The 27176-nt window shown below is 37.2% G+C and overlaps 1 protein-coding gene across 1 annotated transcript in view; it reads left to right on the top strand.

Moving 5' to 3' along the window:
- Positions 1-27176, top strand: part of LOC149534846 (uncharacterized) — a 70303-nt gene that overhangs the window by 18906 nt on the left and 24221 nt on the right. Inside the window, exons 2-4 of the mRNA XM_089803310.1 lie at positions 24791-24870; positions 24996-25089; positions 25225-25323. Of these exons, the coding sequence (XP_089659436.1) occupies positions 24791-24870; positions 24996-25089; positions 25225-25323 (273 nt within the window). The remainder of the gene's footprint in view (positions 1-24790; positions 24871-24995; positions 25090-25224; positions 25324-27176) is intronic.

Here is a 27176-nt window from a genome sequence, read left to right as displayed (position 1 = left end):
CCAGGCTCAAGAGAGCATTAGGACACAATGTAACTCTCTCATCAATACTACTACCATTGGATGAGGAAGGGAAGCTGTTCTAATACCCGAGGCAACAATTTAGACACAAGAGAGAAGTCTCAGGAAGCGGGTGATCAAGGAGTACATATTGAATGGAAGGATTTGCTTGTGGAAGATGCCACTTGAGAGAGTGAGTAGATTTGGTCACATCTAGCTTTAAAATTGCTTGAGGACAAGTAATTATCAGGGAGGCAAGATTGTAATGTTCCCTCCCTAATATCAGGACCTAGAAAATAATTTATTAAATGTTCTTTTGCCTCTTTTTACATTTAATAAATCAACACTTGGATATGTGCGTAACTTCAAAATTAGTGTTTAAACTAGGAGCATATATGAATTTAAAAGAGGGGACTATCAGTCAAAGGTTATTTGTCCTTGGAATCTAAGGAGACTTATGTGTTACCATGGTAGGCGATTTTATTGGATTGGAAAGCAACTCTTATGGGGAGGAAGAAAGATTAAGAAGTTGGAACTGAATCTGTCAGGTAAATTGCGCAGTGAAATTTGAAGCTAACTCTGGTGTCAATTCAGAGCTTGCTAAAATTGATTGCTTTAGTATCTACAGGTGCCCAAGGAATCACAGTATGAGATGACAGGAATAGTACAAAATTAAGAATAATTGGAATGAAGTGAGTAGCTCAACGTCTGAATGTCCATAGTCATGCCAGAATCCCCTAATCTATGCTCAGTATTGAAACACTTGATCAGGATGGATACACTATGGGTGTTTGGGGAATACTAGTAGACGCTGAAAGTTGCAGTAAATACCATGCTGGTTACAAGCCCGACTCATGGTGAGATAGGAGTTTACAAAACTACAACAGTTATAGTTATGGGAAAAGTAAGAAGCTTACATGAAAATCATGCCCATAAAGAGGAACAACAGGTATGAAGATGTGTTCGTGTCAGGGGTCGAAGTGAGCAGGTGAATAAGCGTTCGAAGCCAGAAAATAATTACAGTGACCAGCAGTTGTGAGAACAATTGTCCCGTGATTTCAATTGATCCATGTTGGCCGTAGTTAGGGGTTGGAGTCATATGTGTACCGAGACTACAGAGGAAGATTAAGATTGTTTAAAACACTCTCATCATGGGACTTGGAGTGTTAGCAGAGTGAATGAGTCATGACGGGATGTTTTGAAAGTTTCTTGAATGACTTCCATGTTGATTGACAGGACAATAGTAAGAAAAATGACCAAATCTGGCAACTGCAGATTGGGGAGATTATAATACAGGCCGCATGTCCAATTGATACATTGGCAACATCTGAAGCTTGTGTTGATTTTCATATCAGTTTGTGAGACTGGTAAATATATTGGTGTGCTTTCTGGTGTGGAGTGGACGAGTAGCACTAATGGAGAAACAAGCTTAGTTGTGAACTAAACGTAATTTCAAAATTCCTTTTGAACACTCTACTCATGTGATATTATCAATTGACTGTCATATTTAAATAACAAACTGGGTTTGATGTGCTGCATGGGAAATCTTCCTTGAGTTTACTGTCTGAATAATTTTTCTGAGATTTATAATTTTGTGCAAAGAACTCAATTGTTAAGCATGTCACTTGCTGTTACCTCTGTTAAAGACATTAGGTATATATATAAGAGTTAGCTAACTTACAGGGTAGCATATTATAGGCTGGGAGGGCAATCACTACCTATGGTAAACAAGCACCTAAAATTAATATTAGGGATGTAGATCACTTCCTCTTAGGTGATCTCAATCTCATCACTTATTGCAGAAAGCGAAATCCAAACATGCACAAATTACCTTTGTTACCCCGAGACACGTCCCCAGTCTAAAAACACCCATCCTCGTATCATAAACGTTTCAGGGACTTGGGGATGACTAGGGGATGTCCCCACCCTGTCCCCCTTTTCTGAAAATTCCCAGTAAACATCCCAGAAACTTGGGGACTTTAGGAATTTTTTTTGGGGACATCCGTATGTCCCGGGGACGGTTGGGGACGCCATGGAAGTCCTTGGGACGGATGGGCATCCCTGATTTTGTAGACAACATCAACACTTGCAAAATATTTTCTTTTATTAAACTTTTTGTTGTTTAAAGTGGGGCCCTCCTTCCATGTTCACCCTAACATGCTTATTATTGTTTGGTAGTTAATTCTTGTTATTTGGGGACCTCTTATTAGTATTTGACAACATTACATTAAGAATCATGGAATTAATATTGTTGTTACAACATGCGACACACTCAAAATTTATATAGTAGACTGTTTGCAAGGTGCTGGGAAAGTTTGAAAAATGCATTATATACCTAGAACATGCATTCTTATGTCATTTTTTGGCAATACATCAAGATACCGTTTTACTGTCACAAACCTATATCATGATCAGAACTATATAGAGGACTTTTTTGTATTAATATCAGTCCACTTACAATGAATTGAAGGTGTAGTTTCAGAATTAAATGATACTAGTGTGTTTCAATTTGGAAGGTGGGTCATTGTTCTTGTTGCTATTGAAAATGATATGTTCTCGGGTATATTTCAAATTTTTATGTTATTATTTTAATATTACATGCACATTGACAATAATTCCAAATTACGAATGCATTATAGCATATTGAGTGTTGAGATTGATTATTGAAATGTTGTATTTTAAGGTTTTATGATGTTTAAATGTCATGGTTTATTCACATCTTCATATGAATGTAATGTATATATGCAAATTTCCCTATATATTTTATATTTTCCCTACATTTATATAGCCGTCCCCGTTTGCCCCCCACCACCCCCAATTGGCAAATGGTTTTTGCTGTCCCAGAAATCTGTCCCTTGCTGTTCTCGTCCCGGAAACTCGGGGGAACATAGCAAATAACTGAAAATTAAATATATATGCTTTAAACTCTTCATTAGAATCTGTAAAATAAATTTACAAGGATAAGTGTATGTGATGACTGGTTAAGCCTAATCATATGGAAAAAGAAAAACACAACTTTTTTACTTAATCTGACATGTGGAGAATTTCTCCAACGATGTGGCCAATATATAAGGCAAAGTCAATAGGAAAGGAGTGATGCTTGTCCTTTTCTCTATTCTGAGAGGAAGTTATTTGTCCCCACCTTCTACATTAGATGATTGAAGTTGTATGAGTATTTGGAAAGAACAAAATTTTGATGACAATCACATAGTATATTGAATTTTGCATGAGGGTGTTGAAAATTGTCTTGAATTCTGGTGTCAATTCTGATCAAATCTTGTTGAAAGGATGAATCTTTGCTTTGCTTCTTTTGTGGGGGATATATTTTGAAAGTTGAAAAACAAATTGAACTTGCATAAGATATCAATAGTTAGAAATTCAGAATCAATAGAAAAAATTGAGTGGAGATTGAAAAGATAGGTTAAAAGAAAACAAAAATACAAACTTTTCATGTAGAAGTTAACTGAGGAAATTACTGTAGACCAATAACATTTCCTTTGAGATCACCATGTAATTTTGAAGATACATTAAGAAGAAATTCTTCTATTCCTTACAAAATTCTATTTTCATAGTAACCGTGGAGTTCCAAAGAAGGTAGATAACTTCAGTGCATGTAGATCATACGATGGGCCTTCTCATGTCATGAATGCCCAGGTTGTCATGTCCTCACCATGACAAATTCCTAAAATGATCAGAAAACCATCTTATTTCATAAGGCCTCATGACTTTCTGAAAGACCAATCCATAAAATAGCATGTCAAGACGAATTACTGTGAGTGATACAGGTCTTTACGCTGTGATAATGGGTAGAAACATAGTTGGAAAACTCACCAAAGCCAAAAACTCGCCAAGATCAGGAAAATAAATTCGGGGAAAACTTGGTCAGTTTTCAGCAAAAACTCAGCAACTTATAAAAATTTTAAAATTTAATTAGAAATGCATTTTTTGCAAAATTCAATGAGAAGATACATCCAATGAGTCAATAAATGAGAACACAAAAAAAACAAGCTTATTCACAATTTATTTAAATGCAAAGTGGGTACAAAATCGCATTCTCCCGAGGAAGAGTCATGGCTGGCAGCAAAATAGTAAATAAAACGAAAAGTCAATACATCATTCCAACTGCATCTTCCTCTTCTCAGTTATAACAAAAACTAAGGGAGAGGTAAAACTAAAGTGTCTAATCTTAGAAGTTTGCACTAGTCATTATTGCCTTCTTGCTTGGTATGTCTAACTCAGATTGTGGCTAGTCCTCAATCCTAGATATAGCTCTGCCTCTAGCTTCTCTTGGCACTGGCAATGACTACTCATTCAACTCAATGTCATCCAGCGTGAAACCAATTCCACGGCTTCCTCCATAGCTTGCCTCTTCAAATCATTGATGTCATTCTCTTCAGAAACTCTGCTCCAAACTGGCCTCAAGTCCGCTTCAAATTGATCGAAATCAGTTTGCAAGTAGTTGGAAGACTTTTCCCCTCTAAGCAAAATACAAGTGAAGAAATGAGAAATGAAACTGATTTGGACCATTTTTTGCCTTTAACTGCTATTATGAAAATACAACCGAACACAAACTCAACAACTACTCGATAAGTTCTTTCCAAAAATTCTGCAAGTTTTTGGTGTCCGTAAAAGTCATAAGAAATTGCCAAGCCAGAAAACTTGGCTAGTTTTTGCAACTCAAAGAGTACTCTGCATGTAGTCCATCTATGGGTAGAAGTACTTTATTGAAGGACTGGAGTCATAAGCAAGTGTAAAACATGGTGATCAATTTGTCAAAAAGGCATACAATCTCTCCCAGAATATCAGTAGTTAATATAATTATAAAAGGTTTATACTTCAGCAAATAATAGTTAATAAGCAATGATATAATTGTTTACAAAAGGTACAATTTAATATTTTCAAACAGTATGTACTAAGAAGGTATGCGATTAGCAAGATGAGAGGATGCCAATTGGAAGAGATTCTGAGTGTTCCATTCCAAGAAAGGTGTTGAAGTGATTAGCAAGATGAGAGGATGCCAATTGGAAGAGATTCCGAGTGTTCCATTCCAAGAAATGTGTTGAAGTGATTAGCAAGATGAGAGGATGCCAATTGGAAAAGATAAAAACTCCAAGAGGGCATCATATGAATAGTGAGATCAATCTTATCTACAACAATTCTATCTGTTTATAGTGTCTCAATTGATGTGGTATGGAAGAATAAATATGCATATGCATTTTTAATGATATATAGATGTACATACATACACATTTATATGTGATTATGTGCAGTCACTAAATGCTTAAATCACAATATCTATGCATTTATCAAATATGAATATCTATATACAATAATCAATCATGTTGTTTATATAATTTGATATTAAAGAAGGTGAAGACACCATAAATAGAGATTACATGATGATGTTGCTAAAAAGAAACACTCGTTTAATTAAAGCTAAAACAAAAGCTATAAACAATGACATGCTATTCTAACTCTAAGACTAAAAATAACTTAAGATGATAACTAAGATGACCATTGTAGAAATAATATTTTAATCCTCCCTTAATGGTTGTCATACTAACAACCCCACAAAAGACACGTGCAAGTCTTTTGGTCACAAATGCATTGAAGGGTGACCCCTTCTCTTTAGAATGCTTTGCAAAATGAGCCCATTGTTGAGACCTTTGATTTTGCAAATCTTGTGCAAATGATCAAGATAACCATGAACTTGGCAACTTGATGTTAAGAAACAGTGGTGTCACTTCCTATAGCTGGAGACATTAAGATGAAACTAAAACCATGTTTTTGAGGAAAAAATGGTAAACCATTGTGCAAACCATTGCCCTAGCAACTCTAGGTGCAATTCAAAAGTAACTAGAATAAACTAGACACAATTGTTTAGGTGAAAACTTGATGAAAACCCATGGACAATGTTTTAGGAGAAAATTGTGAAAACCCAAGAACTAAAACATCAATGAATAATTGGCACAAAATCTGAGACATGGTTAAGCTTACAAAACTTCATTTTCGAGGAAAAATAGTAAATCCTTTGTGCAAAATGTTTTTTAGGGAAAACTATAGAAAACGTACAATAATTTGTATTGGAAAAAATTATAAAGCCTATAAATAAAAACTTTTTTAAGGAAAAAATTATGAAACCTAGAAATGGAAATCCCATGTAAATAAGCGATTTCACGAATTACAAATTATTTTCCATGGGAAAATGTGAAACCCCAACGCATGGCAGAACAAAAATCTTGAATATTTCTTTAAGGATAAAAAATTATAAAAGAACCCTCAGTAAATTTTAAGGGATACAATAATAAACCCGAAATAAATTTTAAAGGGAGAAAATTATAAACCTAGAATATTTTTGAAGGGAAAAATTATCAAACCCCAAAACAATTTTTAAAGAGAGAACAAGAAAACTTAATTTGATGTTTTGTGGAAAATAAATCAAAACTAGACATGGTTTTTTAGGTGAAAATCAATTGAAACCGGACATGGTTTTTGAGGTGAAAACTAATCAAAACCAGGCATGGTTTTGTAGGTGAAAAATCAAGAAAAATCACACATTATATTTTTGAGTTGAAAAATCGATAAAAATTATACATGATTTTTGAGGTGAAAAACAATAATCTAAAATAAAAACTTCAAATTTTTTATTTTAGTGAAATTCATAGAACCCAAAATAATTTTCGAGGATAAAACATAAAACTTTAACCCATACTTTCTTATGGGGGAAAAAATAGAAGAAAAAAACAGCCCACTAATTTTTATGGAGAAGAAATAGAATAAATCGAAACACTAATTCTTTTCAACAAAAATTAGAAATCCCTTCCATGATATTTTATAGACATTTTCAAGCCCTAGCTGAAGATTTTTAGGGCGACCAAAATGGCTTGACAGTACAGAGAAATGAAATGAGCCAAAAATGTGAAAAATCTTCAAACTCAAGGTGTCGTGCGCTTAGAAGAGTGTAGAAGAAAATCAAAACCTTCTTGATCATAGCAATGCTTCAAAATCCCTGTGAGCACGACCTTTTGAAAAATTGAGAAAATGACAGAAGGGTGACTTTCACTTGAGGACAACTTTTAATAGCAAATGGTGCCCAGATAATCAATGAACACAGAAAATGTGGGCAGTTCCTCATTTTGCAAAAAAAGGGCCATTGCGCAGGCATTGTGAGGGCAAATGCAAATTTTTAAAGAATTTGAAGAATTGCAATTTATTAAAAACTGCCACAAACATAGACACATGGGCTTCTGAGTAGTGAGGTACCCTAGCAAAAGGTGTGGGAGGTGCAGATAGATTTGCACACAGGAAGAGCAAAAAGTGACTCTAATATTGCAGGCCGGCAAATGAATGCCCACATAACTTTTGAAAATATCTTTGAATAATCTTCTGGGAAAAAATTTGTATAAATTAGGGCACATTTTTAAAAAAATTAGCCAGATCTTATAAAACCCCGTCAACTTTCTGTGATACCATGCTCAGATAATTTGATGTTAAACAAAGGATACAAATGCTCTTTAAATAGAAATTACATGATGATGTTATTAAACAGAAACGTTTGGTTAACTGAAGCCAAAATTGAAGCTAAATTAGCTACAAGCTATTCCAACTCAAAGACATTAAAATAATTTAAGATGACAACTAAGATGACCATTATAGAATTAAATTAATACATGTGAGGGCATTAGGGAAGTGCAACGAGGCGGAGTGGTGAAAAACCTTCACTAGGTATGTATGATATCTCATAAAGATGTTTAAGGACCATGAGGCCATGGAGGATAAGGTATTGTTCTTGAGCCTGGGGTTGATGGTCATTTTAAGCTCATCATATTGCAGCCTCTTCTACCAACCACACATTGATCAATTGTTGAAGCGAACTAGAAGATATCTTCAATCATGAGGTAAGAGGTTGACATAATGGAGGAGAGTGACATATAGACGTAACTACATCCATCATCTGATAAATATGGTTAAGGATCATGAGGCCAAAGAGGACAAGGTCTTGCTGTGGGGACTAGGGTAGAGGATACTCAAGGCACACCAACCCTCATTGTGGGTAAACCGTGACATAATTAATTAGATTGGTTATAAATATTCCTTAGCCCTAGAAATGGATGTATATCATGAACTATATCCACATAACTGTCCAACCTGGTAATAGGGTTCCTAAACAATCTATCTCATCTTATTCTGAAGTAAGGATTATATCTCTAACTATTACAATAATAGATAAGACGTCTATTATTAGTTAATGGTTATCTTGTAAATATCTTTAGCTTTAGTTTGCTTTCGTTTTTTGCTTTCTCTGGAATAGAATGTTTCTATTCTTTACGATCGTTTCCTAAGGAAACATCATCTCTTCCTTTTGTATAAATTGACCTTTCGGTCTCTGTTATTAATAAGCAAGTATTTACCAATTACCTTGTAATATGGTATCAGAGCTAAATACTTAGATTTTTTCGGAAAAATTTATAATTTCTTCTTGAAATTATTTGTTTAAATTTTTCCAAAATTATTTCAGCTAATTTCTCCAAAACCCACCTAGGGTTTTTCTGCTTGGAGAAATTCCCGAATTACGGGTCTGCAAATCGCGTGGAAATCGTGGCCATTTTTTGAAGACTCGCGTTTTTGGGGTGAAAATATGCATGTTTTTGTATCAAATCTTCATGCTCTTAGCCGTCTCAGTCTGTCATCGTGCTCTGGGAAGCAGATTCGACCATTTTTCATCAAGAAATCTGAAGTTTTTTCAAGCTTTTTTCAGCTAGGGCCTTTTTTTTTCGAAACCCTAATTTTTGGGGTCGAAATTTTTTTTTGTTTGCAGATTCTTGGTGGGTTTTTCGAGAGCTCAACTGGGTTGTCGTCCGTTTTTTTTGGGTGCCTCGATTTTCGAGCCAGCGGATTCAAAAAACGACAGCAGATTCCTTCTGGGTTTTTCGAGCTCTCTTTTGGGTCATTCTCTGATTTTTTTGGGTCTTCCGTATTTTTGCCTCGAAGAACGTGCCTCCACAGATTTTCACAGTTTTTCATTGAAAAACGTGCCATGGCATCTCTGACAAATATTCTGCTCGAGCATAATTCCAAATTCAATGGTCGCAATTATGGAACCTGGAAGCAGCGCATCATCGCAATCTTCGAATATCGAAACACCGATCAACTTGTTCTGGGTGTTAAGCAGCGTCCGACTTCTCCGGGTCCTGATCAAGATACATGGGATTTGAACAATCGAGAGGCAGTAATGCTTCTCAAACTCTCCGTAGCTGATGACCAGCTTTCTCAGATTCCATCCGGCAAGACAGCGGCCGAAATCTGGACACATCTAAAAGGTCTTCATGAGACTTCCGACAAGAGCAGAGCCTTCTTTCTGAAAAACACTCTGTTTTCTATTGTCATGGATGAGCGCACCTCGCTCCAGGCACACCTGAATCGGATTCAGGAAATCCGTGATCAGTTACTTGCCATCGGTCGCAAGATGGAGGAAGAGGATATTGTGGTAATCACTCTTCGGAGTTTACCAAATTCCTATGAGCATTTTATCGAGACTCTCAACATCACATCTACTGGTGTTGATCTAAAGTTCACTGATCTCTGCACCCTGCTACTTCAGCAAGATCGGTGGAAACAACAGTTCGGTAGCAGCTCCAGTTCCACCTCCACTGAGCAAGCCTTTGTTGCGAAATCCTTTCAGAAGGATAAGGGCAAGTTTCAGCAACCATCTCAGCAGAAGTCTTCTGCTCCAGCATCCGATGGTACCAAAAAGAAGAACATTCAATGCAACTATTGCCACAAGTATGGTCACATGAAGGTTGCATGTCGGAAACGCTTAGCTGCCCAGCCTAAGCAATCAGGTTCGCAACCCAAAGCGAACAATGCAGAGCACACTGAGCAGGTGGAATCTGCCTTTTATGCCTTCATGGCTAAAAGACCTGCAGATCATGTACAGTCATCTGCCTATACTAGTAGGCAGCCTCATCTACCTATCTGCTACTAGGCCTGATATCAGCTTCGCAGTTAGCTATATTTCACGCTTTATGACAGCTCCTAAGGCTGATCATTGGATGGCAGCAAAGCGTGTGCTTCGTTATGTGAAAGGCACTTCTGATTATGGACTTTTGTATTCTCGGAGTTCTAATCCTAAACTCAGTGGGTTCACAGATTCAGATTGGGCAGGCTCTATTGACGATAAAAAGTCAACATCTGGATATGTGTTCAGTTTGGGATCCGGTGCAGTCACATGGACCAGCAAGAAGCAGCAGGTAGTTTCTCTCTCTTCTACAGAGGCTGAATATAGAGGGACTGTTAAGGCAGGATGTGAAGCTGTCTGGCTTCGTCGGATGCTTGGGGATATGCAGATGTCACCAGCAGGACCGACTACTCTGTTTGTTGATAACGAAGGCGTTATCAAGTTAGCACGGAATCCAGTCTTCCATGAACGAACCAAGCATGTGGATGTTCATTGTCATTACATACGACAGCTGGTTGAAGACGGGACTATAGATCTGCAGTATGTTCCTACCTCAGATCAGACTGCAGACATTCTCACCAAGCCTCTTGGTCCTGATAAGTTTGTCAAATTCAGAGGACAGCTTGGTGTGTTAGATAGATTAACCATTAAGGGAGGGTATTACAATAATAGATAAGACGTCTATTATTAGTTAATGGTTATCTTGTAAATATCTTTAGCTTTAGTTTGCTTTCGTTTTTTGCTTTCTCTGGAATAGAATGTTTCTATTCTTTACGATCGTTTCCTAAGGAAACATCATCTCTTCCTTTTGTATAAATTGACCTTTCGGTCTCTGTTATTAATAAGCAAGTATTTACCAATTACCTTGTAATACTAACTACATTATGCTGTTTATTTTGTTTAAGGTCTATGCAAGAAAGGGACATTCCGCAACTTTTCTTTCAATGACTTTTTCAATTGCTGTACAAATATTTTCTTTAAGAAATAACACTTAGTAAGTTGTATGCTGTAAAATCTTTAACTATGTGCACATTACATAGCATAGATTTTGTGTTCTTCAGTTGTTAGTATAACCTGTAATTTTTAAAGGATGGCTGTCACTGTAATTTCATGTGCTTTATCTTGATACTTAAATACTACAAGTATACTTTTGGTGCTACTAGGTGCAATTAAACTAGATAATACTTGTTTTCCGTAAGTCTAAAGAGGTAACATATATTACAATAATAGATAAGACGTCTATTATTAGTTAATGGTTATCTATTGTAAATATTTAGTTAGCTTTAGTTAGCTTTCGTTTTTTCAGTTTTATTTGTCAGAATAGAATATTTCTATTCTTTCCACTTTATTCTTTTGTATAAATTGACCTCTCGGTCTCTGTTAATAATAAGCAAGTATTTACCAATTACCACGTAATATGGTATCAAAGCATATTTCTTAATTTTTTCGAAAATTATAATTTCTTTTCCGAAATTATCAGAGCCAATTTTCGAAATTATTATGTGAACCTTGCTTCCTAATCTCAAAACCCTGAGATTTTCAGAATAGTTTTTTGTCTGAGATTTTTGAAACTCGCGGATTTTTTCTAGTTGACTTGCAGATATTTTTTTGGGCCTTTTTTTTTGAAATCGCGGATTTCTTTTCCTAGTGTTTTTTTTTGAGATTTGCGGCTTGCAAGCATCCTTCCTCCATTGGTGACCTTGTCTCCTCATGCAATCGTGTCACATGGCAGCGCAAATCTGAACAAATGTATGCAGAAAATGACGTGATTTTCTGGACCCGCAAAACACACGCAGAAAACGACTATTTCGAATGCCAAAGATCACTACTGAAGCATTCACGACCCTCTTTGCCAACATATCTTCCTTTTTCGGGTGTTCATTTATCCAAATCTGCCATTTTTTCTGCAAATCCGACCTTCAAAGCTGCTGACTAGGGTTTTGCTCGAAACCCTAATTTTTGGAGTCGGGAATTTTTTTTGTTTGCAGATTCTTGGTGGGTTTTTCGAGAGCTCAATTGGGTTGTCGTCCATTTTTCTAGGTGCCGCGATTTTTGTGCCTCAATTTTTGAGCCAACAGATCCAGAAAACGACAGCAGATTCCTTCTGCGTTTTCAAGCTCTCTTTTGGGTCATTCTTTGATTCTTCTGGGTCTTTCGTATTTTTGCCTTGAAGACCGCGCCTTCACAGATTTTCACAATTTTTCATTGGAAAACGTGCCATGGCATCTCTGACAAATATTTTGCTTGAGCATAATTCCAAATTCAATGGTCGCAATTATGGAACCTGGAAGCAGCACATCATCGCAATCTTCGAATATCGAAACACCGATCAACTTGTTTTGGGTGTTAGGCAACGTCCGACTTCTCCGGGTCCTGATCAAGATACATGGGATCTGAATAATCGAGAGGTAGTAATGTTGCTCAAACTATCCGTAGCTGATGACTAGCTTTCTCAGATTCCATCCGGCAAGATAGCTGCCGAAATTTGGACACATCTAAAAGGTCTTCACGAGACTTCCGACAAGAGCAGAGCCTTCTTTCTGAAAAACACTCTGTTTTCTATTGTCATGGATGAGCGCACCTCGCTCCAGGCACACCTGAATCGGATTCAGGAAATCTGTGATCAGTTACTTGCCATCGGTCGCAAGATGGAGGAAGAGGATATTGTGGTAATCACTCTTCGGAGTTTACCAAAATCCTATGAGCATTTTATTGAGACTCTCAACATCACATCTACTGGTGTTGATCTAAAGTTCATTGATCTTTGCAACTTGCTGCTTCAGCAAGATCGGTGGAAACAACAGTTCGGTAGCAGCTCCAGTTCCACCTCCACTGAGCAAGCCGTTGTTGCGAAATCCTTTCAGAAGGATAAGGGCAAGTTTCAGCAACCATCTCAGCAGAAGTCTTCTGCTCCAGCATCCGATGGTACCAAAAAGAAGAACATTCAATGCAACTACTGTCACAAGTTTGGTCACATGAAGGTTGAATGTCGGAAATGTTTAGCTGCCCAGTCTAAGCAATCAGGTTCGCAAACCAAAGCGAACAGTGCAGAGCACACTGAGCAGGTGGAATCTGCCTTTTACGCCTTCATGGCTAAAAGACCCGCAAATCATGTGAAGTCATCTGCCTGGTACATTGATTCAGGTGCCTCTCGACATTTCACTCACCGCAGAGATTGGTTTACTGACTACCAGCCTTATTCAGATTCTGTTATTTTTGGTGGTGGAGAAGAGTACACGGTTGTTGGTAAAGGCAACATTCAAATTCAGTTTGTTGGGAGGAATCTCATATTCCTTGATGTGTACTACATTCCAGGGATGGAACTAAATCTACTCTCAGTCAGTCAGTTGTTGCGACATTCTCCACACTTGGCAGTCACTTTCAGTTCACATTAGTGCACCATCACTGATCGGGCGACTAAGTCTACTGTTGCAGTTGGTCTTGAGGATCATGGTCTTTTCAGACTTACTGATTCTGGTGATTCTCAGGACTTAGCTATGGTTGCTCGGCGATCTTCCATCAGCAGACCTTGGCATCAGCAATATGAGCACTTAAATGTGCATTATCTCTCACAACTTGCTCGGGATGAGCTTGTTCTTGGTTTGCCAGAGATTCAAACTCAACACCTTGGAGTTTGTGACGCATGTCAGGTTGGGAAGCAACATCGCACACCTTTCCCCAGTGGCGATTCTCGGCGAGCTTCTCAGGTACTTCAACTTGTTCATGCTGATATCTGCGGCCCTATGGCCACTCCTTCTGTTCTTGGGTACAGGTATTTTCTGTTGTTTGTAGATGATTTCAGTAGAAAAATGTGGGTGTATTTCCTTAAAAAGAAATCTGATGCATTTACTGTATTTCAGAAGTTTAAACCCTTAGTTGAAAAAGAGTCTGGGAAATCTATTATTACTCTTAGATCAGACAATGGGGGGGAATTTTGTTCTAATGTTTTCTCCAACTTCTTGGATACACATGGCATCCAACGCCAGTTCACCACACCCCACACGCCACAACAGAACAGTGTAGTTGAACGTTGGAACAGGACAATCACTGAGATGGCTCGTTCCATGCTCGAACATAGACATGTTCCGAAGCAGTTTTGGGCAGAAGCAGTTAACACTGCAGTTTATCTGTTGAACCGGTCACCCACAGTGGCGGTCAAAGGTAAAACTCCGGAAGAGGCCTGGTCAGGTCGCAAGCTCAAAATCAGTCACCTGAAGGTTTTTGGCTCTCTTGCTTTTGTTTGGATCCCTGATGCTTCACGCACCAAGTTGGATGCCAAGAGTCAGAAACTGATGCTTTCTGGATATAGCAGTCTTCACAAAGCCTACCGCCTTATTGATGTTGAGACATCTTGTCTCATATACAGCCGCGATGTAGTCTTTGATGAGTAGCGAGGACCATTCATGCCTGTTTCTCCTGTTCCTGATCTAGCAGACTAGCCTATGCAGGCTCATGATTTGGGAGTTCAGCTTCCATTAGGTCCACTTGATGGGAGGGCTCCAGTAGCTCCTGCAACTCTAGTCATGCCAGTGATACTTGTACAGACACCTCCGGCTTCTCCTGTAGGATCACTCGTTTTGAAGATGCTTCACCTGAGTTTGATCCAAATTCTTCTGATGAGGATCCTGTTGATCAAGCATCTCCTAGTACTACTGTTGGTCATTCTCCTCTCCGGCCTAAGTGGTGGGCTAAGACACTTGCTGATCTTCATGATGATAAGCTCATTGATGGGAGAATTGCTCGGAAAAAGAGCAAAACTACAGATTCTGTTAACTTTGCTCTTATGGCCAACATTCACAGTGTGTTTGAACCTCAAACATATTCCGAGGCTAAAGGAATTCCAGAGTGGGAACAGGCCATGACATCTGAACACCAGAGCCTGCTGAAGAACAACACTTGGGTCCTTTTTGATCTTCCCTCAGGGAAGAAACCCATTGGCTACAAATGGGGCTACAAAATCAAATACAAATTAGATGGTACTTTGGATAAGTACAAAGCTCGTTTAGTGGCAAAGGGTTTTTCTCAGTGTTAGGGCATTGATTATGAGGAGACCTTTGCTCCTATTGCAAAGATGAGCACTATTAGATTAGTCCTAGCCATGGCAGCACAGTTTGGTTGGAAGGTCCATCAGATGGACGTAAAGAGTGCTTTCCTGAATGGTGATCTCCATGAAGAGGTCTACATGACGTAGCCTCCTGGTTTCAAGGTTGCTCTTAAAGACCATCAGGTTCTCAGATTGGTGAAAGCTCTCTATGGTTTGAAGCAGGCCCCTCGGGCATGGTACATCAAGATTGATATGTACCTCAGTGATCAAGGCTTCAAGAGGAGTTCTTCAGACTCAAATTTGTACATCAAGACTACTGACAGTGACATCATCCTTCTGGTTATCTATGTGGATGATTTGATCATCACTGGCAGTTCGGCATCTTTGATTCAGGGAATCAAACAACACTTATGCCAGTCTTTTGATATGACTGACCTTGGGCTCATGCATTATTGGTTAGGTGTTGAAGTTTGGCAACAGTCTTTTGGTATATTCATCTCTCAGTCCAAATATGCCAGGGCCTTGTTAGACAAATTCCGAATGCAGGATTGCAAACCTGCATCTACACCTATGGAGAAAGGTCTCAAGTTATCAGCCAAGTCTGATTCTCCTTCCGTTGACGATACTACATATAGGCAACTAGTAGGCAGTCTCATCTACCTATCTGCTACTAGGCCTGATATCAGCTTCGCAGTCAGCTATATTTCACGCTTTATGAAAGCTCCTAAGGCTGATCATTGGATGGCAGCAAAGCGTGTGCTTCGTTATGTGAAGGGCACTTTTGATTATGGACTTCTGTATTCTCGGAGTTCTAATCCTCAACTCAGTGGGTTCACAGATTCAGATTGGGTAGGCTCTGTTGATGATAAAAAGTCAACATCTGGATATGTGTTCAGTTTGGGATCCGGTGCAGTCACATGGACCAGCAAGAAGCAGCAGGCAGTTTCTCTCTCTTCTATAGAGGCTGAATACAGAGGGACTGTTTAGGCAGGATGTGAAGCTGTCTGGCTTCGTCGGATGCTTGGGGATATGCAGATGTCACCAGCAGGACCGACTACTCTGTTTGTTGATAACGAAGGTATTATCAAGTTAGCACGGAATCCAGTCTTCCATGAACGAACCAAGCATGTGGATGTTCATTGTCATTACATACGACAGCTGGTTGAATACGGGACTATAGATCTGCAGTATGTTCCTACCACCGATCAGACTGCAGACATTCTCACCAAGCCTCTTGGTCCTGATAAGTTTGTCAAATTCAGAGGACAGCTTGGTGTGTTAGATAGATTAACCATTAAGGGAGGGTATTACAATAATAGATAAGACGTCTGTTATTAGTTAATGGTTATCTATTGTAAATATTTAGTTAGCTTTCGTTTTTTTAGTTTTATTTGTTAGAATAGAATATTTCTATTCTTTCCGCTTTATTCTTTTGTATAAATTGACCTCTCGGTCTCTGTTAATAATAAGCAAGTATTTACCAATTACCTCGTAATAACATAAGTATGGCTCAACTGTGCTCTGAATTGAAGAGACTCGAGGTACAAAATAAGAATATGCACATATGAGGTAAATAAATTGAAGAATGCGCTTCATTGTGTGCTTTGATTGTTTTAAATTTTTTATCTAATCATATGCTGAATTTTAGAGATTTTTATGTCAAATGTTTTGACTCCGAGCACAATCCATATTAAAAATAAGAAAGAAGTATTTGAATTTTTTTGAGTGCTGAAATGCTTTTAATTGGAACTTCAAACTAGTGGGGCCACAATTGAGAGACCCCATCCTAGTAGTAATGCTCCTGAGGCCTTAGTGCTTTCTTGATTTGTCTTGTGCTAATAACTCTCATTCTATATTACTCCTTATTACTCCAAGCCCTAATCACTCCTCTCCTCCCCTCATTCCTCCATATCCCCTTTTCACTCCACTTCATCTCAATCTCTGTCTCTCCAAGCAATGCTTTCCCTTATTGCTACAATCAACACCCCTTCTTATGCCTCCTGCCCAAGTGCCACTGAGTCACCTTGTATCTCCTGAGCGGCTGGCAATGATCACCATTACTGGTGCACAGCATCTACCATCACTGTTGCTGGTACAAACTTCTACCAGCATGTTTCTTTGGTCCAGCTGTCAGTCCTGAATGACTGTGGCCTTCTAGATGTATGCATCTCCTTGATTTGGCAATCAGAAGTTGGTGGGAATCAAACATACAACTACACTATCAGCAAGGTGTGTGACTTCCATTGCGGTGTGAGCTGACCTTAAGAAGTATTAGAAATTTACTATAGATGTAATTGCCTTGCATGTTCATTAGATATTAGGGAGTTGACTTTCTTGATTTTTTCTGCACTTCATGTTAATTTGTTAAAGAGCTCCTGCTCTATAAAGTTTTCCCAGTATTTTTTGTTGGATAAATATGAATATGATAAGTATTTGTTTAAATCAATTAGTGGAGCCCTCACCCTTAGTTGGCATAACTAAGTCATTCAATTATACTAATTAAAATAGTAGAGACCATAGTTCCGAGAATCACGGCGATTCATATGATTCGGCTCAAGCCAAATGACTTTTTGTGAATCGGTGAATCGAATCAGTGATAAAGAATTTATGAGATAAGTTACTCAATAAATAAGGGTTTTTTTAATTTGCCGATTCGTGGCTGATTCGATTCGATTCGGCCTTGCCAATTCCGATCCGCTTCTGAATTCTTGTTACTTTGGTAGAGACACATGCAAAATGGCATTATCACGCAACAAATAAGTAACCATAGAGATCCATTATTCTAGTTGTGTTTACTAGCCTAAACAAAAACGAACAAAAGGCTAGTAGAAACAACCCCCTAAAAACGTGTCCTACATCCAAAACAATATATTAAGCATGTAACACCTTAATCCTCTACCATCCAGCATTTCTGCTCGCTCAGAAGCACATCATTTACAGGCTCATATACTTCCTCTTCTTGTCCAATTGCACTTCTTTCTTCACCTTTTGCATGGCAGTAGTGAGTGATCTCTATTTATTCTGGAAACATATACTGTTACTTTGCTTCTTTGGATGCCACACCTTGTGGATAGAACCACTATAGAACACTGGTACACTGGAATGGTGGAATTACTACTCACCTATAGTCTCTTATTGTCAGATGAAACATGTCATGTTGCCTTAATATGTGTTATTGGTTGTAATTCAAAAGCCCCATATTCTTGTCCAATTTGAACCTGCTTTGAATTTTGGTTTAGTGGAGTTAGGAGATTGTTTAGAGCAGGGAAAAATGACCATGGGTTTACCCTAAATGAATTTGTACTAACCCAGAGTGAGTTGCTATGTATTTTAATTTTTTAAAATTTTGCAACAGAACCAAGGGATTTTTTTTCCTATATCCTGCTATTGACTGTACCTTTACTGGCAATATATCTCTTCCTCTTTCCCCATTCCACAGGAGGAAAGATGTTGTATCCACTCATGACGATTATAATCTATATACAGTGGGTCAAGGGGAGAAAGAGGGGAGATAGTCTTTTTGGTGGTCTACATTTTCTACTTCACCATGTAGAACTCTCTTTATTATATTCATCCAGTGTTCCGATTATATTTGTTCTATTTTTTATTTTTTAATTAGAAAATTTTCACAAAGATTTACATTATAATAACTTGTTCATCTGTATCAACCACTATTAAGAATTGCAAAAAAAACTGTCTATAAGATTTAAAAAAATATGTTAAAACCCAACCCAACCAGTGTGGAGAAATCTTATTAATAATTACAAAATATGAAGATCGAGTCATACTTGCATTCCATGCCCCGAACATTGTTGTTCAGTTCAGCTCTATTTGCATCATATCTTCCCATAGTGGGGTCTATGTTAGGAACAGCAGATGTGTCCCATTGAGGCTCATCAGTAGGCTTGGGTGCTTTTTTCACCGTTTCTACATTCTGTTTATAAATGTTATTATCTTTCATAAAGTGCTCAATACCCTTTAATTCTTCTTGATCAAGCATGTCCTTATATAGTATATGCATTAAAGAAGTGATCAGACTTGATATCTGCCTTGTAGATCAGCAGGATTCCTTCTTGGACCATGGTCACGAATTTTCTTTCCGGAACCTCTTTCACTGTAGATACCTGTAACATAATACGGAGGAACGTGAATTTAAGATTAAATGCAGTAAGGACCCTCTTTGATCCCTGAAAGACTTCCTTGTTCTGCTTCGTCCATAAAAATCAGATAATTTCACAAAAGAGCACAGACCAGAAAGTGTAAAGTAGCTCATCAAAACAATCAGTAAAACCAGAAAGAACTTCAAACCAAGAAAAACTAGGTCTAGTGTTCCAAGTAACAGGGGATCCACAAACAAGGACCACATCAGAGTGGCTAAAGGACACCCAAAGAAGAGATGAGAGAAAGTTTCAGTGTCAGAATACACAGAATACACAAGAGGGGAGAGACCAACAGAACACAAGACATCCCTGATAGGAACATTTTTAAGCAAATTTTGCCACAGAAGACATTTTTTCTTAGGTTCACCAGGGCTATGCCAAAAATGATTGAGAACAAAAGACCATTTGGACTCTGACCAGCAACATCTGGGGGACTCATTAACCGACTGTAGAATATTGGATCCATCTTTCATCATCAAGTAAATTTGTTTAGTGGTGATATCATGAACATAATTGCCATTATTCCATTTCAACTGATCCATAAGCTGTGCCGATGATACAATTTTGCCAGGGAAGAACATTCCTGCTGCTTTATACCATAGTTGGCACAATTGCCGAAAAATCGGCAAGTTTCTACTAATTGGCAACAAGTTTCTACTAATCACCAAGTTTTTGGGACCGGCGAGTTTTCCCCAGATTTAATCGTGACTCGGTTAGAGAAAAAATTGCTGATTAATTGCCTAATTTTTGCAAAAAATCGGCGAGTTTTTCAGAAAAACTATTTAAAAAAATATTATTATTATTTTTTTATAGTTAAAAGCAAAAGGCAAAAAGCCTATATATATTATGTAGAATAGAGAATTACAGTATGCTAGTAGAACTGGGAGGAGGAAGATGTGATTGTAATGATGTATTTACTTCTACTTTGACACAAACTATTTACTATTATGCTTCCTGCCATCAGCAGCATTCTGCATGACAATGTGAGTTTGTACCTACTATCCATTTACATATATCTAAACTCTGCTTGTTTCTTTGGTGTTCCCTTTAATTTACTCATTAGATGCATCTTTTCTTTGAAATTTGCAAAAAAATGTATTTTGAAATAAATTTAGCCCTTTTTTTAGGTTCTCGAGATTTTTTTAAAAAATGGCCAATTTTTTCCTGAATAAACTTTTATGGGGCTTGCCGAGTTGTTTTCGAGTCCGAGTTTTCCAACCATGCTTTATACATCGAAGTGTATGTCTTCTTGTGAGAGAGAGGGATATTATACTTAGAACAGAGTTCATCCCAATTGCAAAAGCAGTTGCATACAAGGAGATCTCCAATAGAAGAGATGCCCAAGGAATTCCATTATCCTACCAGAACAACTTTCAGTTAGAGCAAGAGATTATTGATTTAGCACAACCACCCATCTTAAAGATCTGTCCACAACAGAGTAGGTCGGAAAATGCCCAATAGCATGCTGATCACAAATGATCCTCTCACTTGGCACCAAGCTTTCCACAAAGAAGAGAAAATAACAGATACAAAAGGCTTAACTTTAAAATCCTCCAATGACATGTCACTGAATCCCAGACCATTCCAGTATCTACCTTTTTTTGTTTTAGATAAAGAAATGTTATTTCTGATCAACACCTTCCATGGTTCATTTCCATGAATGGTCTTAAAAATCCATTTGGCAGCAAGAGAAATACCATGTGTTTTGAGATCACGAAGACCTAGACCTCCAAGCTCCTTAGTAGTACAACAACAGTCCCATTATACATTGTGCCTTTTCTTGTTACCCTGGTCATCTGACCATAAAAAATCCCTCAATATCCTTTCCAATTTCTTGATTATTAGAAAACAACCATGTGGAAGACTAATATATGGCATGGGAAGACAAAACTTTTTTTGCAACCTGCACTATCCCAGCCAAGGTGAGATGATGAGTTTGCCATTTGAGATGTTTTCTTTCTACCTTAGCGAAGACCACTCCCAGATTTCCTTTAAAGGACTGATAGCAAATGGGATTCCAAGATATCTGACTACCTTAGAGGGCCCAGAAAACCCTCGATCTGTCCTTGTAAACTACGCTGGAGGACCTTTAGTTCATCCAATCACTGTAGATTTCTGAGGGGCCACCATTGCACCAGAAGCCAGGTCCAAGATCTTGTCAAAGTTAGCCTCACTAAGTTCAGGAACTAAAGCAGTGTCATCAGAAAATTGACCATTAATCAAAGTATTGTTATCGGTTATCTTGATACCCTTGACTGGTGGCCCTAGTTGAGAGGCTCTCAATATATAATATAATGCATCAGCAGCAATTACAAGGCAGGTGCAATGGGGCAAGCTTGCCTAATAGACCCCTGGAGCTGAATGGGTTCAGACAAACATCCATTAACATCTTTAATTGTGGAGGAAGTATTGAACAAAATCTCTATCCATCTATAAAAAATGGGGGAAAACCAAAGACTAACATCATAACAATCACAAATGGCCACTCAATTCTGTCATAGTCTTTTTCAAAGTCTAATATATCATTGCTGCATTAGTCCAATGTATTGCATCTTAGCTGGTTATCAAATTCTCAAGAATGTATCTCTTTTATGAATCCAGTTTGAGTAACAGAGATAATCTTCCCCAATACACCTTTCTCCTAGCAAGAGTCTTGGCAACGATCTTATAAGAAAGGTTCAGTAATGATATTGGGCTTCAAATCTTTACCAATTTTTATCACCCTCTTTAGGGAGCAATTTAATCACTCCTTGATTGATGTTTTACCGAAGGGAACCTATGTGGAATGACTCATTTTATACATCCAGCAACTCCTGTGAAATCCACTCAGTGTTTTCTTTGTAAAACTTTGTAGGTAACACATCTAAGCCTGTGGGCTTGGCATTGGCCAGAGACTTAATAGTGGTTTCAATTTCTTTGATAGATAAATCTTTAGACAAGGTCAGATCATCCTCTTCAGAAAATGTTTTAGGGATCATTTTAATAGATTGTTCCATCTTAGCATTCTTCTCCAGAAATTTCTCCTGCTTGTGTTCTGTGGTAAAAGAGAGATTTGTAAAAATTGAAGAAGGCTTTATAAATTTCCTCAGGGTTGTTTGTGAGGCCTTCTTCCAATATAATCTCCTTAATCCTTTATCTTTTTTGCTTTTGCCTGATAATACTGAAGAAGTAATTGGATCCTCTGATGCCCTTTGAATCTGATATGTGTGATCTTGCTCAGATACATCTTAGTTTCAATCAGTTCTCTTTCCAAAGAGTCATCATGTCCTTTATGTTGTAGACAAGCCTCAACTTTACTTTATTTACTCTGTCATGCCTCTTTGAGTTTATATCTATCTTTAGCATCCCCTCACCACACAACTTGGAACATTTTCCTCCAGAAGTTAACAAGGACATCCCATCTCTCAAGCACAGTCAACACTTGATCGCAAAATTTAGAAAGATAAGTAGCTATTCTAATAGCTCAAGGGTATCACCATCTTTAAGCACAGATGTATTAAGTTTGAACACATTCTTTTTCCTATTCTTTTGACAGAGCATTAGTGAATATATTTGATAAATTTTGCTGATCTATTCTTTCCTTTGCATGCAACTTCCTCGTTGCGCCTCAAGTGAATCTTTATAATCATGTAAGCTATTAATAATTATATCTACTATCTATCTAATATATTAAATTTAATCATAACCAAAATATATAATGTAACCGTTCCCAACATTCTCTTCTCATATACACACTTATTAGTTATTATTAATAAATGTTTAATCAATTCTCTGATATTTTAATATAGATATGAATATTATGAAATATTAATAGAAGTAATATTATATCAATTAATTATTATATTTATATTATATATTTTAATTTATATTAATGTAAACGATTACTAAATATTTTTCTATTATTCTATATTTATTAAAAAAATCCTTATTAATGTAGTTTGAATATATTTTACCGAGAAATCCGAAACAAACCCTACCCCAATTTTTCGGTCATACTTGCTACTAATACCAAAAATGGTAACCTAGATCTTACTCATATACTAGTAGAGTGCTCTCACGAGGCCAGTATCCTTCTTCAGTACCTCTAGCTTCTCCTTCTTTCCCTCGCCAAGTGTTGGAGAGGGGTTTGAATCTTCACCTTCTACATAAATTTATGCCAAGCTCTTTGCCACTCCAGCAACTTTCATATCCATAGCTGTTTCCATGGCATTATACTGATCAGACAAGAATAGCTTTAACAAGCACAAACACAAATTTTCATCTGTTACCACAAGATTAAAATTTGCTTTGAGATCTCCCCTTTTGCTGATTTTGGCATGTTGCTAAACCCTATACTTTTTGCCCAATCACTTCTTTCACCAACCCTAAGGTCACCAAAGAATTGCATGCAAAGGCTTGCTTGATTTTTCTGTCTCTTAGGGAGCTACATCACTTCTAATGTTTACTCCCGCTTGCCTGAGTGGTACCTACCATTATTACACTTCGCCCCATGTTACCTCCTTGCAAGTAATTTACCTTGACAGAAATATACCAATGCATCACAAATTATTCATGGCTACAAGAAGCTGACCACATCAAAATGTCCTACACACATTATCTCAATTACTGCCATTAATGGCTTTTGTCACCAAAGTTCTCATACCAATCATCTGTCAGATACCCAAAGCATAATGCCAAGATACAGTGACATATAAACCCTATGAGACATGATCCGCCCTTCAATAATAACGAATAATACCTTTCAACCTATCTACACAACTTAGTTAATATATTTTTCCTTATAGACTTTCATTTAAGCTGGATGATATGTTGATGCTGGCTAAAATCTAACCAAGAATTCAGTAAATGACTACAAATGGCCATTGAAGACTCTTGATCCACATCTGCATCTGCCAGGTTATGGGCTGTTGAATTCAACCACCTCTTACAATGTCAGAATTCAATGTCATGAAGTCGAGATTTAAAGGCCACTCCTTCCATATGTCTGTAAAGTTTTGAAACCGAGCTCTCTCCTTTTCTAATGGTTTGAATCACTACCAGGGGGTCATCCTCAACCATGTTCTTGGGCAGCCTTATAGAGGCAGCTGCTGTCAAACCAGCCATTAATACTTCCCATTCCGTTTTGTTAATTAGTCCCTAATAACAGTGAGCCACTCTACATAAATTCTCTTGTCAAGTTCCTATGCACAAGGCTCCCTCCTGCCATACCTGGATTACCTAGAGAGGCACTATTAAAATTCTGTTTTTTTTTCTTTTTTTGGCAGGGGTTTTTCCATATATCCTCTCTCATACTTTGTTTGGCTTTGCTCATTTTACCTCGTTTGCTTCCAATTGTAAGCTTTCCTATCCTTTGAATGAGAAATAGTGTGAATATATATTAATATTAATTCTGCATAAACTTGAAAGTTCAAAAGTATAGCAATGTATTTTGCATTGTTAATGTTATTCTATTATTTGTATAACAAAGGCTTTTTTTATACTGGAAATCAATTAAGGGATACCTCAATACAAATCTTTTTCCTTCATTCGTTGTACGTGTTCAAGGTTTTAAAATTAATATCGTCCACAAACCTTCCTTATAAAGCTCAAAATATTGTGAAATTTGTCCTGATAAACCACAAGCTCTTACAGGTAGCTCTACGTTATGCACTTGCACCACTTGAAGATAAAGCTGAAGCTGATGTAGCAGATGCTTTAAGGGGTCGGAAGAGGTATGATTTGACTCTTGTAATATGTATTTACTTATAAGATAAAGGGAGGTAAGATGAGTTTATTGATGCAGCTTCGAGAGTTGGCACGCATGACCTCTCTTAATAATTGACTTTTTCTTTTGCAGACAGGAAGTGTTAGTCATGCATAGAAGTTCTAATATTGAAATAACAAGACAAACACTACAATGTTTGATGCCTGGTGCATGGTTGAATGATGAAGTAAGTCTGTAACAAAACTTGCTAGGTCCATGTTTTTTAGTCTTCATTTGTACATTTGATTAATTAAGGGTTGTATATGCCATCAGAGTTTATTTTAGAGCAGTTTAATGTTGAATGTTTTCGTTGTAATTACAGGTTATAAACTTATATTTTGAATTGCTAAAAGAGAGAGAGAAACGGGATCCAGTGAAATTTCTGAAGTGCCACTTCTTTAATACTTTTTTTTACAAAAAGGTATGTTATATGTATTTCTGAGCTATTATTGTCTTTGTGAATATAATGTATCCTAGCAATCATTTTCTTTGGTGTCATTCAAGAATAAGGTGAGAAAGTGAATTCCAACATATTGGTTATTGCATTTGGCAAAACTGCCATGATTAATGCTCTACATCGTTCCCATGAAACCTATTTTTTCATACCTTGACGTATACCAAAACCCTCAAACATTGGCTGTTGTGCTTGGTTCTTATATGCTAGTTTTCTTTCCCAGTAACTAGGATCTTTGCATTGTTTTGAGTCTCTTCTGACACTCCTTACTGTCCTTTATTCTATCCATGTGTAGTAGGATAGCTATTTGAATGTTCTATACAACCCATTCAGTAATTTTATAGGCATGCTATGGTGTAGGTTCTGTCTCCTTCCCATTGGTACATATTTAAATGAGATTGTTTGCTTAAGATGTTTCACATTTAATTGGAACTAATATGCTAGTGTAGATTTTTTCCCAAATGTCAATTTTATTCATGATGTTTTTTGAGTGCTTGTAGTGTGGTACTGGTAGAGCAAGATGACATGTGGTAGAATACTTCTGAAGTCTTTTGCTGTTTTTTTGTACTTTAAGGATGGCTTTCACATTGCTCAGGTACTGAAAAAATGTGATTATTAATTATCTAATGCTTTGAAAGGCACTGAATCAATCACAAAAATCATTCAAATTTAAACTACAGAAACATAAGTATACAAACAATTCACACCTTAAAATCTACTTAGTATTCCTCTGAAAGGTTACAAGGAAACCTTTAAAACTGTCAAATAACAGCCTAAGCTCGTGGTATGGGCATAGACACAACCTTTTGGGGGTTGGGTATATGTGGGATTCGGGTACGTGTACACACTCAATAAAAAATGTAAAGAAATATACAAAATTATAAAGCTAAATTATTTGATAGTATGATACTTCATCATTCATCAATGCCAAATGCCAATTGATAGTTCAGAATTTCAATATTAAGTCATATGTCATATCATATATATCCGCACACAATAAAAAAAGTAAAGAAATATACAAAATTATCAAACTAATTTTTTTGATAGTATGATACTTCATCATTCATCATTGGCAAATGCCAGTTAATAGTTCAGAATTTCAATATTAAGTCATGCCGCAGTTGAAAAACACAGTTTCGATAATATCTCGGCCGACGCAAAATTTCTGAAAATCTTAGAATCGGTGCAAACTTGGTGAAAAAATTGGCAGTTATATCGAACATTTGAAAATATACAAATTATTAAAATATTTAAAAAAGTGCACACATATTAATCAAAGTTTTGAGTTAAATAGTAACTCATAGAAGCAAAATTTTAGTAAACATAGTGAGTACAACATCTGAATATAAATATGTTAAATACATATATAAGTCAAACTCCATGAAACTACAACTTCTTAATACATATTAAGTTCAAGTTTCAGTACCAATGAAAACTAGAAGTAGAAATCATAAATTGCGTCTATGAGTAAAGCTCAAAAGAGATTTCTGTTGCTGCATGGGTGGTGCTGAAGTAGTTGCAATCACAACATCCTCAACAAATGCCGGAATAGATGCCTCAGGCTCAACATGAGCCTGTGATGGATGATCAAGTTCATGTTCCTCCTCACGTGCTGCCACTTCTGCATTCTAGTCATCTCCCTTCATCTCAAGCTCAGCTAGTTGTTCATCAGTCAATAAAGGACCATCCACATGTGCATCTGCATCCTCACCATCAAGAGGAGCAATCCAATCTACTGAATATAGATCAATGTCAACCAAGTCAAGTGCTTCATATGAAGCTTGCCTTTCCACCTTTTCGTGCAAACAAAGGTTGTCCCA

Source organism: Cupressus sempervirens, chromosome 10, assembly GCF_028749045.1.
Source record: "Cupressus sempervirens isolate cs-2001-9-10 chromosome 10, ASM2874904v1, whole genome shotgun sequence".
NCBI classification, from domain to species: domain Eukaryota; kingdom Viridiplantae; phylum Streptophyta; class Pinopsida; order Cupressales; family Cupressaceae; genus Cupressus; species Cupressus sempervirens.
The sequence above is the reverse complement of the archived record's forward strand: the minus strand, read 5'-3'. Positions and strand labels throughout refer to the sequence as shown.